A 14,650-nucleotide genomic window follows, 5' to 3' on the forward strand; every position below is an offset into this window, starting at 1 on the left:
TTTTTTTGCCCAAAAAGTTCTGGTTGAAAAGAAACAGAAATATGCCAGCTACTAAAGTCTTGGTTGAAACCCACGACCACATTTCTCTCAGTGTTTCCCTGGTACGTACCAGGTCTTTAAGGTTTATGGGGCTCTTGTGTTCGCAGAGGGCTTGCACAGCTTGAAGACACCCCTGTGCCGCTGAGGAAGGAAAAACACCACAGCCAGTCAGTCACAAACCACCCGGAACGCCATGTCTAAGAAGGGGGGTTCGCTTTTTGCCCTGCATGGAATGGGAAAGGCACTGAAGCGTGCTCAAAAGGCTGTGTAAGAGGTGACAACCCTGCTTCATTTCGGCTTTAGTCACAGATACAGCCACGGACTCCCAGTCACCCATAGGCAAGCATTTGATTTAGCTTCTTATCAGGGACTAGGCTTTTCTACACCTACAAGTAAACTGAAGTATGTATTTAATTGCCCCCTGTAAATTCAGCATCAACATCTGTCAGATGAGGCTGTGACAGACAGTAAAGCCAAAGGCTTACACACACAATTGACGTTCACCATGATCCTCTGCCTGCAAAAAAAACCCCACAAAACCCCAGCATCTTCTAGTTTTGAAACCTACAAGTGCTCATAACTCTCTGCTTTTAAAAAGTGACTTGAAAGTGATTTAAGAATCTAGAACTGTGCACATGCTAAGCATGCGCTTTATCTCTGAGCTGTGCTCTCAGCCTGAGTTGAATACATTAACCATGGTAACGGGTTACATGGCAGAAAGCTAATTGTAGGTGCATTCCTTAATAAATCTGTGTGTGACGTGGGAACTGGGTCTAATGGGACACCAGGAATTCTGGAAATGAGCCCGAGGAAGAGCACAGGAAGGGCTGACGACTGAACCCTTCCTTAGAGCAGACAAGGAAAAACAACAGGAGAAAGGCTGTTACCTGCATAATGCAAAGCTGTTTTCCCCGAGTGGTCAGTGCTTTCGGCTGGGCTCTTGTACTGTGAGACAAAAATAAGTATCTTAGAATAACTGTACAAATACTATTGTGTCCGCCTTTCTCCATCAAGCGGCAGATACTCAGAAGGGCACACACGTGTGTAAGGTCTACATTCAGAGCTCCGTGGGCACAGTCCTTTACGAGGAAGAAGATAGCTATCCAAACAATCATGGCACCAGATACAGTCACCCCTTGGCTGCTCTGGCCATTCATTCTTCCCACACAGCACCTCTCCGACTCTCCTGATTAACACACGCCAACATCTCTCCTGTGGCTCTTCGGTTTTTCCCATTTCTTCTCTCACTCTCTGTCCCCCTTCCTAACAGCAGCTTTCTCTGAGTCACCTACAGTTTCCTTGGCTCCCACTCTCTTAAACATACTTAGCCATCGGGAGTCCACAGGGATGGCCCAAGCCAAGGTCACCAGCTGTCTCTTAGTTCTTACTCTGACCACGCAGCAGCAGCCTTACCCTCTTCCCTAGACACTCCTCTTCTTTCTCCTTGAGGCTGTCTGCCTCAGCCTCTCTCGTGACTTCCCGCCACTGCCCTGGCCAGCCCTCCACTAACAAAACAGACAAACTCATATTTGCCATTGTCTTTCCCTGAAGCTCTCTTCTTGGTAATCCTATCTACACCTACATCCAGATGTTGGGGACTCACAGATGTGGATCCTAATAACAGCACGGAGCAGTATGTAAGTATTGTGTGCCAGGCTCTGGGTCAGGAATTGCTTTAAGCCTTTTAACAACCCAACTTTAGAATAGAAAACTATTCCTGCAGCCACTTTCAGGGGAATCTGGGGGACAAATCTGTTAATCCATTGCTCCAATTATGGCAATGGTGAAGCCAGAATATGATCCTGTTGAAGCCTGGCTCGAGAACCTGGTGGTTTGCATCTCAAAAGCACTCAAAAGGCAAGTTCTCCACTCTTCCATCCCTAGCCTGCCCCTCCCCAAGTATTTACTATCACCATGAACACCAACTACCATTGTCCATCTACCCAATGAGATAGAAGCCAAACTAGTATTGATTTCTCCTCCCCCTCTTCCTCGAGTATCTCAACAGTGCAGCATATCCTATAATGAGAGCTAGCCTCATCTCTTTCTCATTCCTTCGGTCTAGCCCCAGGCAGCATCTTCTCACAAGAAGAGCTAGTCTAGCTTCCATTAGGTCTCATTTGTTTTGACCCATCTTAACCACTTCTCTACACAACAGAATCATCTTAGCAAACTGTATAGGTCAGTGTTTGCCCTTCACAGTTCCCCGGTGAACCTAATATTGCTTAGCTTGGCCGTCACAACACACAGGGGCCTGCATTTTGTACCACACTCTCTCATTTCTTGGCTTCTGACTTGGTCGCTGGCTCCTCGACTCCACCTACCTCGCAGTAGAACCTTTCCTCCCCTCATCCGTGATGTACTGTTCTGCTTGGAATGTGTTCCGCTGGTACTTTGTACACTGGAGATGCCAGCTTAAGCATCGCCTTCTCTGAGGGCTGTCCTAGAAACTACTACTTTCCTCCTTTGTGCTCTGCAATTTATGCCACAGAGTCCTTTCCTGAATAGCCAGACTGTGAACTCCATCAAAACAGCAACTGCCCTGCTTGTTGGCAACTACTTAACACTTAGCACCAAGTGTAGTTGTACCCTGGAAGCACTTGCTATCAGGGAGAATATGAGGACTTAACATGAAAAAGGAAGAGAGTTCGTTTGATTTTGCAGGACTCCACCAAATTCTATCTGTCCTAACTCCCTTATGGAGCTAGAAGTTGAAACATCTGGAGAGCAGAAACATCTCCAGCAAATGGACAGGGCATAGAGACCAAAGCACAGGGTATAAGAGTAAGGGGTTCAGAGAGAACACTAACTGCAGGAGGTATCAGGGATAAGACAGCAGGAGACAAAGGGGTCTCCTTTGTATACAGCCCGATTTGTAAAGTGGGTCTGAGAGGTCTGGGACCCAGTACTAGCCCTGCGGGAAGCCATGGAAGGCAGAGCTTCTAACAGTAATCTAGAAAGAACAATGCTCAGAAGTGTGAGCCGGAGGAGGTAAGAGCGGACTACCTTAAAGTGCAATGCTTACTCTGCTGTGGTCAGAAGAGTGGAGATCAAGTTACCACTCTCCAAGGCTCTGGCCTAATTTTAGAACGGCACAAGGAACTGTTTAAAGGCTTCAAAGGTTTCAGAGAAAAACCAAGGCATTTGCATAACCAGATATAAAATTACATTAGAGGCTAGAATAGCTGGTCCTAGCCCACAAGGCCTTCGAGCTTGTCAGGTTAAATCTTCCTTAAAATCAGAGCCAGATGCAGGGGCCGGAGTGGAATGGGAATTTAAAACATATTTTTAAAATGTGAGGTAGGACTCAGGGTACAGAGAGGGCAAGAGAGTCCATTTTTCCTCCTTCATCCTGGGGGCCTGGTCCTAGAGAAGGTAAGAAAATCTCCATATTAACCGATATAAGAGCAACTCTCTTAAGCCAACACCACACACGCTCATCTGTTTTTCCTGAATTTTGCTCCAAAGACCTGTTAAGGTTAAGCACTCCCGCAATGCACAGCAGAGGAAGAGGAGTGTGACCAACGAAGCAAGCTGAGGGATGTGACCACGCTTTTGCCTTAGAGTTTCAAAGCCAAATAGAAGCAAGATGCTGGGTCTCCGAGAGTGTCCGTGAAAGCCAGGACGACAGCTTGACAGGACAGACAGTACTCCAAACACTTATTTTATTGCTCCAGGCTGTTCTTGAAAATAGCCAGCTTGCATTTAGACTAGCAACAGCTGGACATTACTGTAGGGATGCTATTGTGTGGCTGGTTCATGAAATACACATCTTTACAAATTTACAGAGGTCATCACCTTAGGGGATCGTTATAAACTTCCTGGCAAGGCCAGCAGACCCAGGAGTTGGCCAAAAATTATAAATAAGAATAAAACCGTGCACTTAAACGAGAACCAAAATCAACTAAAAGCTCATTGAATTCCACACCAAGACATAGCGGTTAAAACTGTTTATCCAGAAGGACTGCAGCCCCATGAGCGATTTACAGAGAGAACACCAGGGTGCTGCAGAACCAGGGTGCCAGGGCCTTACTACAGTTTGGAAACTGTTTCATGAAAAGCCCACTTTCACTAAAGAGGAATTGAATAAGTGTGGTCCTAGGAAGACAACTCAAAGTTTAGTGAGGATCCACTTCTCCACTAGTAGAGTTGCCATGGAGACAACCTTGTTGTTGGCTCTTCTTTCCAAATGGGCTGTATGGTAGTGATAAAAGGGGTGTGTACTGAGGAGAGTTATCCCTCCATCCACACCTAAGATTACCTTTGACTTTAAACTAACTAAAGGTGACCTATCTGTAACCCTCTTACCTGAAGAAGCTTCTTGATGTACTCGGGGTGGCCATTCTTGGCTGCAATATGTAAAGCAGTGTGACCTGCATGATTAAAAGGTAAGAATTATGGGAAAGGGGCACATTAATAATAAACAAACAAACAAACAAATAAACAAACAAACAGACAAACAGACAAACACCAAAACCCCAAAACAAATATGATTTTCTTGTAACTGGTTTCCTTATAGCATTTTCTTGCATATTAATTTTGGTTGATTTCCCCCCAAAACTGTTCCTCTTCCTTCTTCTTCTCCCAATAAGTATCGCCCCCCCTTTATGTTTGTGTCCCATGTCCTAGCACCCTTCCAGCACTCTTACTTAAAGCGGTTTTCTCTGCCCTTTCTCAAGGTCTGCTCTCTAGCTTCATGACCCACACCTACAAGAGAAACATTAGAAGCCAGAATCCACATATAGGAGAACATGTGGTGTTTGTCTTTTTGAGTCCAGGTTATCTCAATACAGTATTTTCTTGCAAGCTTTGTAGTTTCAGGGGGTTTTTGGTTTTTGTTTGAACAGATGGATGAAATTCTATATACACAATGCGGTACGCTCAGGGGTGGCTTGGTAGGTGATGCTTTCGCACTGTTCTTGTGTAGAAACCGCGGCACCAATTTCCACAGTAGCTGCTATCCTTCACACTCCCACTGGCAGCCAGAGAGTCCCTCTTGCCTTAGCTTTTGTTGTCATTTTTAATTTAAAGTGGATCAAAGACCTTAACATAAAACACGAATGGCTGAAACAGTCAGAGCAAAGCACGGGAATAAACAGGACGCTAGACAAGACCTTTCTGAGTAGCACACTCTTCCTCCACAGTTCCTAAGTGCTGTGCCAAAGACAGCTATGAGCAATAAACTCTTCAACAAAGAAGGGACTGTTGTGCTAGAGATTAAGGTTGTACAATCTTTAGTGTGCCCATGGAACATCCCACCCACAGTTAACATTCCGAGGCTCTAACCACTGTTCCCTGAAGGTTCTGGTCAGCTCTGGTCAGGACTGCGGTAGTACCAGGCTGCACAGTACTGCAGTTTAGCTGACATGGGCATGTGAAATGCCCTTGTCCACAACACACTCAGACCAGGATGCGTCAGGCCTAGAAACCCAGAAAAGACAGCCTACCAGTCAGCAGACAACATTCTAGAAATGCAAATACTAACGTGATGTTTGAGCCCTCATTTCCCTCTCCTTAAAATGTGCCTACCCTGAATGAACATTACCTGGAGGTTCCAGGTTTTTTTTTTTTTTACAAGTCCTTGCTTAGTGAAGGGAACATTTCTTAAGTCCCTTTAGGATTCCAGTATAGGACACTGCTACCCAACTGCCTAGTGCCAAATGTGCTTCCACATCCAGCAGGGTCTCTGCAACTGCTGTATGTGTAGCTTGGATTTTCTTCCCCTAGAACAGCCACACATTTTGCTCTCTAACATTCAGATTCAACTTAAAGGCTGCCTTTTAAATGAGGTCTCCCCTGGACTGGAGATGTAGCTTGCTTAGTAGAGGGGTAGGCTAAGCTTTCATGACTCAATATCCTGGTTCGACACCTAGCATGACACAAATGTGGTACTTGTGAGGCACTGTGATACCAACACCAGACCAGATGTTTGTAGCAGTAAATAATAGTGGCTTAACCTTTTATCCCTCGCCTTGCCAGCTCCTGCAGGGCCATCTGGCACTACAGGGATCTCTAACTTGGCACTCCATGCCACCTCTAAGAACTCAGGTGCAGTTCACTCCACTGCCCCTGCTGCTTCTGTCCCGGGTGGATACGACCGCTCTGTTTTCACTCACTTCCCCTTGGTGTTTTGTTGCCAAGCCTTACACACACACATCCCAACTCTGTGGCAGGCTTTAAGCATTCCACCACTACACCCTTTGAACTCAATTAAGTAGTCACATCAAAGAACACACCAAACTACTCTGGATCCAATAGGTATAATATAAATTGCCAATCTAGATAAGTCAAATGATCTTGTACAGTTCCATCCCTTATAAAACATTTATTAACAACCTTATTTATGAAGAGATTCGCCAAGAAAAACATACACATCTGCCTCCATCTCCTCCCGGAATCCCCTCCTCCCCTCCTCTTCAGTTTTCTTAGCCTTTTCTCTGCCTACCTCTCCACCGTCCATCATGTGTCACCTTAACATCAACCCACAGATGTTCGAGGTCATCCTTGGCTATACACTGTGAGGCCATTCTGGTATACATGAGACTTTGTCTCAAATATAGGCCCCCTTTCCGCCCCACCCATTACAAATTCCTTTTCTTCCTGAACTCCTTTTACACTGGTTTTCTGCCTTATTTCTTTAGTCTTCATAACACCACACCATGCAGTACTCACCCCATTCTCAGCTCTAGAGATAGACATATACTTTCTACCACGTGCATACATCATACACACACACACACACACACACACACACACACACACACACACACGCACACACATCTACCTGTTGGTCAATTGGTCCTCTGCCCCTGCAGGTCTGTCTCACTTCTTATTGAGATCCCAGCTCCTACAGCATTGGCAGATGGAGAACATCTGTTTCTCAATATATGCCAGTCATTTTGAACTAAAGCATATGCTAATTTCAATGTCCGTAATGAGTACCAGCACATCCCCAGGGTAACACTGATAAGAAACCTGTATTTTGGGACTTGCTTCAGACCCAGTTTGCATTTCAAAACTATTGACATTTTATGTTGAATACTTGCTGTAGGTGATCAATCTGTTATTCTGAGTCACTGGCCTCGACCTATGAGAAGTATAGTTGTGACAATCTAAACCATCATAAGACACTACAAAATGTTCCTTAAGGGAGAAAGAGAGACTAGAGTTCGAATCACACATTTAGAGAACGATTTATTTCTCTGATGGCCCAGTTTCAAAATACCATTTTTTTTTAAATTAGTCTTCATTCGGCACTGACTAGAATTTACTAGAGAATCACACAGACCAGGAAACACCTTAAAGATGAAAGGGTCAGCATATCAAGGGAGCCACATAAAATCATCCACATTCTCAAAAGAACTCATCTCTTCTATTCTGCAAAAGTTACCCTGAACTGTTTAAGGGCATTTGTCTAGTTGGGGTAGGATACTGAGGCAAAAGTCCCTCAGCTCTCTCTTAAAAGAATGAGGATGAGGAAGATTAAAAGATGAAGGAAGAGACCCTTGAAAGTGGAAGAAAATACTTTCTTTGTCCTCTTCAGTTTTAGGCACGGGATACCTCTTCTCCTTTTCTTAGAGGCCGAAGAGTGTGGGTGTCATTAGCCTTTGCATTTATGAGGCGTGGCTTCTGCAGACATCACTTCTACCACTGTTTCTAAGGACAATTGCATTTTAAATTTTAAACAAACGCCTTACCAATGAACTTCTGGAACATATCCTGACTGTAAACTGGGGACTGTTTATACTGTGCATGCAATGTATTGGCTGGCAACTATGCTGGGAAACAAAGTCACTCTACACAAACACCATTCACTGGACAAAGGCACAGTTGTCCAAAGACAGTGTGGTAGGAATATTCAAATAGCACAGCACAACTAAATAACAGTCTTTCATTTCATCTCCAGGGTTCTAGTCATACCTAGGGGTGAGTGATTGATATCTAGAGAAGCAAACATTCATCTATTCCCCTGCGACGTGAGCCCCCTAAATAGCAGTATTTTCACTTGGTCTCCACTCCAAATCATAAATCATCGCTGGACACTACCGTACTGGAGCAAGATGTCTCTCACTGCTAGCATTAAGACAAATTTTTTTCTCTTCAAATACAAATTTTCCTGGACAGAAAACATAATTTATGATGGAAGTCCACTGGAAAGAGAAGATACATATTCCTGGCTTCCAGACAGCTATGGATCTGTCTGGGCTGTCCAGGAGCAACCTCCCTACAGACAAGTATCAAGACAACCATAACTCATGTTCATTTTGGCAGATCTTTGCCCATACACTAGAGAGAGAGAGAGAGAGAGAGAGAGAGAGAGAGAGAGAGAGAGAGAGAGAGAGACTAGTGTTAATTATAAACCAAGAGACCCAGATGACAGTTCAACAAAATGATCCTATGTTGAAAGTGACTCTCAGCATCTTCTGAACTACTGACATGGCCATGTCTTCATAGCTCGAGACTTCCAGAGGAAAAATGAAGAACTAACTAGCAGAGTGCTGAGACATCTGACCACACTGCTCAAGTGACATTTCACATCTGGAAGTACGTAAATAATCAAGAAACAAGACGACTACAATATCCAACTAGATATGCCTTAAAATATTTCCTTAAAGGTCAGTTTTTGAATGCAGACTATATTTCTACAAAAGAAACTCACAAATCTAATGGGTTACTATTAACAATTTTATACACATGTGAATGAACTCTTAAAAAGAAGTCCTCATCTTTCCATGAATTCTTAGCACTGACACACAAGCTCTGCTGCTACCTTGCTACACTCCCAGGGAGGAAGCCGAATAGAAAACATGCTACCAGTAATGTTTCTATCAGAGTTACGAGACTGCCCCCTTACCCCTATCTTCAAAGCACAACGGGGAATCCAAGGCCATCTCTGAGTGTCAGCATCTGGAGTATTTTCACAGCCAGGTATGCTGAGCCTTCTTGATTATGACATGCAGCCATTAGGAGGAATCATCCTCTAAAATGTCTATTCAGTGAATATTATCTTTTCCTCCTCCCTTTCTTCTCCCCATCTCAGGGAAAAGATGGGGGGAATAGAAAAGATAATATTTGCTTAATCAGGTATTTTAGACACATGCTTTTAATCCCAGCAGAACTCACAGGGACTCACTATGTAGACCAGGGTGGCCTTAAACTCTGAGATGTGCCTCTGCCTCCCGAATCTGGGATTAAAAGCATGCATTAATACACCCGGTCTGGCATTATCTTTTATATTTTCATAAAGCCTCAATTCTGAATGGGATTGGGGTGTCTAACAGAATGGAATGCTACCCAGAAATTTAAAATCAAAAGCAATCAAATAAACAAACAATACTCCAAACAGGAGGCCCAGGAACCATACGTGCTTAAGGAGGGCTTCCGATGCTCAGGAACTCACAGGTTTCAGCCCTCCAAGGGCTCCTGTGCTTTATACTTACACACTTTGGATGCTCACTCATCCAAGCATCCTTTGTGAGGTTCCATAAGGAAGGGTGCAGCAGGAGATTAGAGAAATTTTAGGTTTGTAAGTCTGCCAAGACACACAAGCCATCCTTCATCTGCATCCGCCTCTCGCAAAACTAAGCACATCGGCCCCTGGAATGTGCATGACAGAGGCAGATGTGGGCCACAGCCCCCTCGGTGCCCAGTGAGGTCCAAGGGGTTCTATTACACCTCCATTCCCCATGCTGATCCTGGGGTCCAGTCCCCCAGACAGCCAACATGGGTTACAGGAGCCACAGCTGAACTCAGTGGGTCATCACAAAAGGAAGCCGTCAAATACCCCGGGAATTATATGGGGTGGGGGTGGGGGCGGTGGGTGGGGGGGGTGAAGGGACATGGGTGCACATAATCACATTTGGAATTCTCAGTAAAAGGAAGGAAGAAAAACTCCTGAAGGTGCTGGAGTAAGAAATGGAGAGCCCAGGTCCTTGTGATGTAGAGGATGCTGTCACACCTGTCTGGCACTATCAGCTAAAAAAGATGAACTTCTGATGCATTAGTCACGTTTGCTTTCAATTGAGCCCCACGGTGCCAGTGTATATGCACATTAATGAAGAGGGTCTGAGGCTCACACTCCCGATACTTAGAATAAGCATCCGTGTCTCTGGGGTTTTCTTTCCAGTCATCAAATGATATTTTCATTTCATTCTGTCTCCTGCTGTGCCGTACAGTCAACAACAACAATAACAGACCAAAAAACAAACAAAAGAACTAGCCAAAAAACAAAAACACCTTGGCATCGTCTTTATTGTAGACCTAGACTGTTCTCTACACTGAAAGAATTGCCAGTTCTCATCCTTGGGAAGAACAAGACCACAACGCACCATGGGAACACATGGGAAGGCTGAGCTCCCAATCTGTCCTCTGTGCAGCTTGGCAAACAGCAACAGTTAAGGAGTGGGGGAGGGTCCAAACAAAATGTAAGCTATGGTCTTCCCTATGTCTGAGAGGTTTGGGGTGTTTGCTTTAATCTTTAAAGCACAACCACTTGGTGTGGTCCCTATTAAACCACTGTATTTCTTCATCCTTGTTTGAGTCAGGATCTCTCCAGGAGCCCAGGCTGGCCCTATATACCCTTTGCCATCTTTCTATCTCAGCCAAAAGTGCTACCATACCAGACTCAAATGTTTTTGTTTTGTTGTGTTGTGGGTTTTGTTGTGTTGTTGTTTGGTCTCAAAGATTTGAAGCCTTTTAGTAACCTAATGAGAAAAGGAAACAAAAGTGATCTGGCTGAAGTCCGGTTAGTCATGATAAAATAGTAGCCAAATACAAAGATTTTTTTTTTTTTCTTTTACAATGAGCAGAGCCTGACACATTGAGAGGCCACGCTGAGCATCTCACTTAAGCTATCCGAAGTATGCAGTCAGCTGATGACTGTGTTCTTATAAGACTCACTGTGGGGCATCCATAAAAATTCTCCGAATTCCAAGCGTTTCTTATGGAAGGATAACTCATGACATGAATATCAGAAAATATTTGCCTCTAAAGACTGTCTACTCAAAAGTTTACAAAGTAGAGAAAAAGATACAATTTGACCATCTTATAGACTTTGTGAATAAAAAGAAGAGAGAGAGAGAATCAGTGTAACAGATCCTGAAAGCAGGAAACTCCCACTCTGAAAAATCCCTCCAGGGGCTGTGATCCTAGAGTCTGAGGCAGAGGCAGGAGGATCACTGACAGTTCAAGGCCTGCCTGTCCACACAGTGACTTCCAGGCCAGGCTGGATGATGACGATAAAGCTGAGGACAACAACGATGACATAATCCCCACACAACAGGGTGTGACTCTCAGGAACTGATTTTATGTCTACTCTCAGCAGGCTTTCCCACTGAAGGGCACTGTATCTCATCATACCGCGTGATACCGAAGGTGGGTTTACCGGGAATAAATGGTCAAAGGTGAGTTATTTAAACCTCCCTCTCACTATAAGACATTTTGTACTAAAGACGGCCACTTAAGACGCAGCAACTGATTCCTTTCTCTCATGTTCGGGTGTGCTCTCGTGAGAGGGACAGTGAGAGTAAACCCACGGCCAGGTCACAGGAGAGACAGGCAAGGGCAGTAAAAGCCATCATCTCCTCCTCCTCACTGCTGAAACTGAGCAGCTCAGCCAGAGAGCCCATGCACTTTTCCCCAAGCCTGGCATTCCCGCCATTGCCTTTCACTCTCACGGCTGGAGTGCTGGAGTCCTGGAGTCACTTCAGAAGTAGGTGCCTCACCAAGACCCGGATAAAGCAGCAGAGCCTCTACACGGTGCTGGCCTCACTGCTGTTGCTGGCAAATGACCGGAAGTGTGTGGAAGCTGGGGCTTTGTACTTTTGGACACCACCTCGGGCTATAGAGTACTCAGGGTCACCAGTTCAATCAGTCCCCACTGGCCAGCACTGAAAAGCCTCAAAGACGGACGGGTCAAGCACACACTCCAGTGTCCTTCCATGCTATTCAATCTGCAAGAAGGTGGCCTGGAGCCGGGATGCTTAGGGTTCATTCATTGCTGACCTGGCTTTCAAAAGTCCAGTAAGAGAGATGATCATAAATAAAAAGTGAACCCATACGGCTGTGTGTGGCCACAGAAAAGCTGATGAAAATCATCCAGAGACTGAGATGGGGAAAATGACATGGGCCGGATACTAAATAAAAGGCAGCGGCTTGGAGTTGAGCCAGGTTTATAAAGTGCTTGCTTTGGAAACACAAGGACTCGAGTCCCATCCCCCAGAACCCACATTTAAAAAGCATGGTGCTGTGAGCTTATAATCTCAGCCCTGGATAGGCAGGGATGGGTTGATTTAGGCTGGTCCCAAGGGCTTGCTGGTCAATCAGCATAACCTATGCACGTGCGCGTGCGCCTCCCAAAATGTAAGACATAGAATTCTATAATGTGATCTGAGCTAAGTAGAAATAGGAAAACATGATTTTTCCTTTGTTTTTTTTATTTTTAAAGAAGCATAATAATCTTTTTTTTTTTTTTTTCCTTTCTGATAGGTGTAGAAGCAGTGTGTACTGGCTGGTTTTGTGTCAACTTGACACAAGCTGGAGTTATCACAGAGAAAGGAGCCTCAGTTGAGGAAATGCCTCCATGAGATTCAGTTGTAAGGCATTTTCTCAACTAGTGATCAAGAGAGGAGGGCCCAGGCCACTGTGAGTGGTGCCATCCCTGGCCCAGCCCATTGTGGGTGGTGCCATCCCTGGGCTGTTGGACCTGGGTTCTATAAGAAAGCAGGCTGAACAAGCCATGGGAAGCAAGCCAGTAAGTAACATCCCTCCATGGCCTCTGCATCAGCTCCTGCTTCCTGACCTGCTTGAGTTCCAGTCCTGACATCCTCTGGTGATGAACAGCGATATGGAAGTGTGAACTGAATAAACACTTTCCTCCCCAATTTGCTTCTTGGTCATAATGTTTGTGCAGGAATAGACACCATGACTAAGACACAGTGGTTATTTCTTTATTTACTTAAGGCACTTTTTGGTTACATTCCTATGGATTGATGTCTATATGCAGGTGAGGGCAGACACAAGATAAGGCAAGGCCTGTGATTGGGCAATGAAAAAGAAAGGCAGGGCAGAGTTTTTGAGAGGTGGGAAAGATAGGGAGGAGGGAGAGAAGAAACCAAGATGGAGGAAGAGAAGGATGACCCGGATCTGTGTGGCTTTAAATAGCCACAGGTAGCTATGAATACTTATAAGGGATGGATTATTACAGGACTATCTGTCTTATCTAGGTGGGCAGTTTATATCAATTTCAGTTGGCTCTGAGTTTATTATGTGGACCTTTTGTGGGATGAAAGTTTACTGATAGAAATCTGATAAATTACAGGCCTCCAGAGTTTTGATTTTACCCAGTTTCTGGGAATTGTGGCTATAACCACAGGGGGCGGATGCTGGGAATGTGAACAGAGTCTGCAGCAAGAGAGGTGTGAGATAGGCAGCCACTGCATGGGGCTAGCCTTGGAAGGTGGAGAGACCGCCAGGGACAGAGAGTAGCCGGTGCTAGCATGGCATAGTGCCATTTTTATTATTTGACATTTTAAAATATTGACAGCTACACTTTCCCATCATAAACATGCTTCACAGGAGATAATTTCCCTCTTTAAGGAAAGACAGAGGGCAACATTTGGCTCTGACAGAACTAGATTCCCATCTATCAATAGGAGCAGTGGGGCAGAATCTCAGGACAGTGGGGTTGCTCACTGGAGCCTAGATCTTTGACGCTGCAGTTTGTCAGAGAACAGCCCCCATGCTGATGTTAGTGATGCTATTGGAAGTGTGCTAGCAGCTCATACACTGCACTGCATGATGTGGAATAACTTTACAAACAGTGACAGTGCACTTTGAAAATAAAATAAACAAAATAGCTGGGCCTTGGGATTAAAGATGTCGTTTGCATAAAATGAATTAATATTCTCCTCAGAGCAGACACTTGAGGAAGTCATTTATTTTCTACTAACACTGCCCTTCCTCATACATTTTTGGAATTCTCTGTGGAACTGCTCAGAAAAATCATTAGTACTCCTATCCCGTCCCCACATCCCGCCATTTTCCCCAAAAGTCTTGACCCCAACTGGTTCTTCGCTTCTCCAGAAAACAAACCCAACTTCCTCAAAGTATAAAGGTTCCAAATTAGCAAATTACCTAAAAAAAAAAGAAAAAGAGCCAAACACGCCACAGACTTTGAAAACCATTCTGAAACATTTGGTTTCCAACCGTACTGTGGGTAACAACTGCCTTTTAACACCAGGCTGATCCACAAGATGGCTGTTCCGAGGAGGCCACTTATAGGAAGGAGAGGAGGAGACCTAGTATAGCTAGCGTAGTAAAAAAAAACCCAGATGAATGTTCGGAAATTCTACCCATTCTACATCCCAGTAAAAACCAACAGAAACCTTTTAGAAGCCAATGCTTTTCAAGTGCAACAGATGAAGTCATTATCTTGAACCTCTCCAGGCGGCTGAGAAAGACCGTATCCCAGGTCACAGACCCCAGAGCATCCTTCTGGCTGACTGTGCTACCAAGACAGGCTGTCCTGCTTCCTCTCTCCTTATTGGCTTGCTCATTATGTGCCCACACTGGCTTAGGAAACACCCCCGAGTGTTAACTTGATAAAAGTAAC

General features: G+C 44.8%; 1 protein-coding gene across 1 annotated transcript in view; it reads right to left on the reverse strand.

The window, feature by feature from the left end:
• The window catches only part of RAI14 (retinoic acid induced 14), a 107,839-nt gene that overhangs the window by 21,364 nt on the left and 71,825 nt on the right, over positions 1–14,650 (reverse strand). Inside the window, exons 4-6 of the mRNA XM_080933846.1 lie at positions 4,348–4,412; positions 927–984; positions 110–180 (exon numbers count right to left, since the gene is read on the reverse strand). Coding sequence (XP_080789972.1) covers positions 110–180; positions 927–984; positions 4,348–4,412 — 194 coding nt within the window. The remainder of the gene's footprint in view (positions 1–109; positions 181–926; positions 985–4,347; positions 4,413–14,650) is intronic.

This window comes from Micromys minutus (assembly GCF_963924665.1).
Source record: "Micromys minutus genome assembly, chromosome: 20".
Lineage (NCBI taxonomy): Eukaryota > Metazoa > Chordata > Mammalia > Rodentia > Muridae > Micromys > Micromys minutus.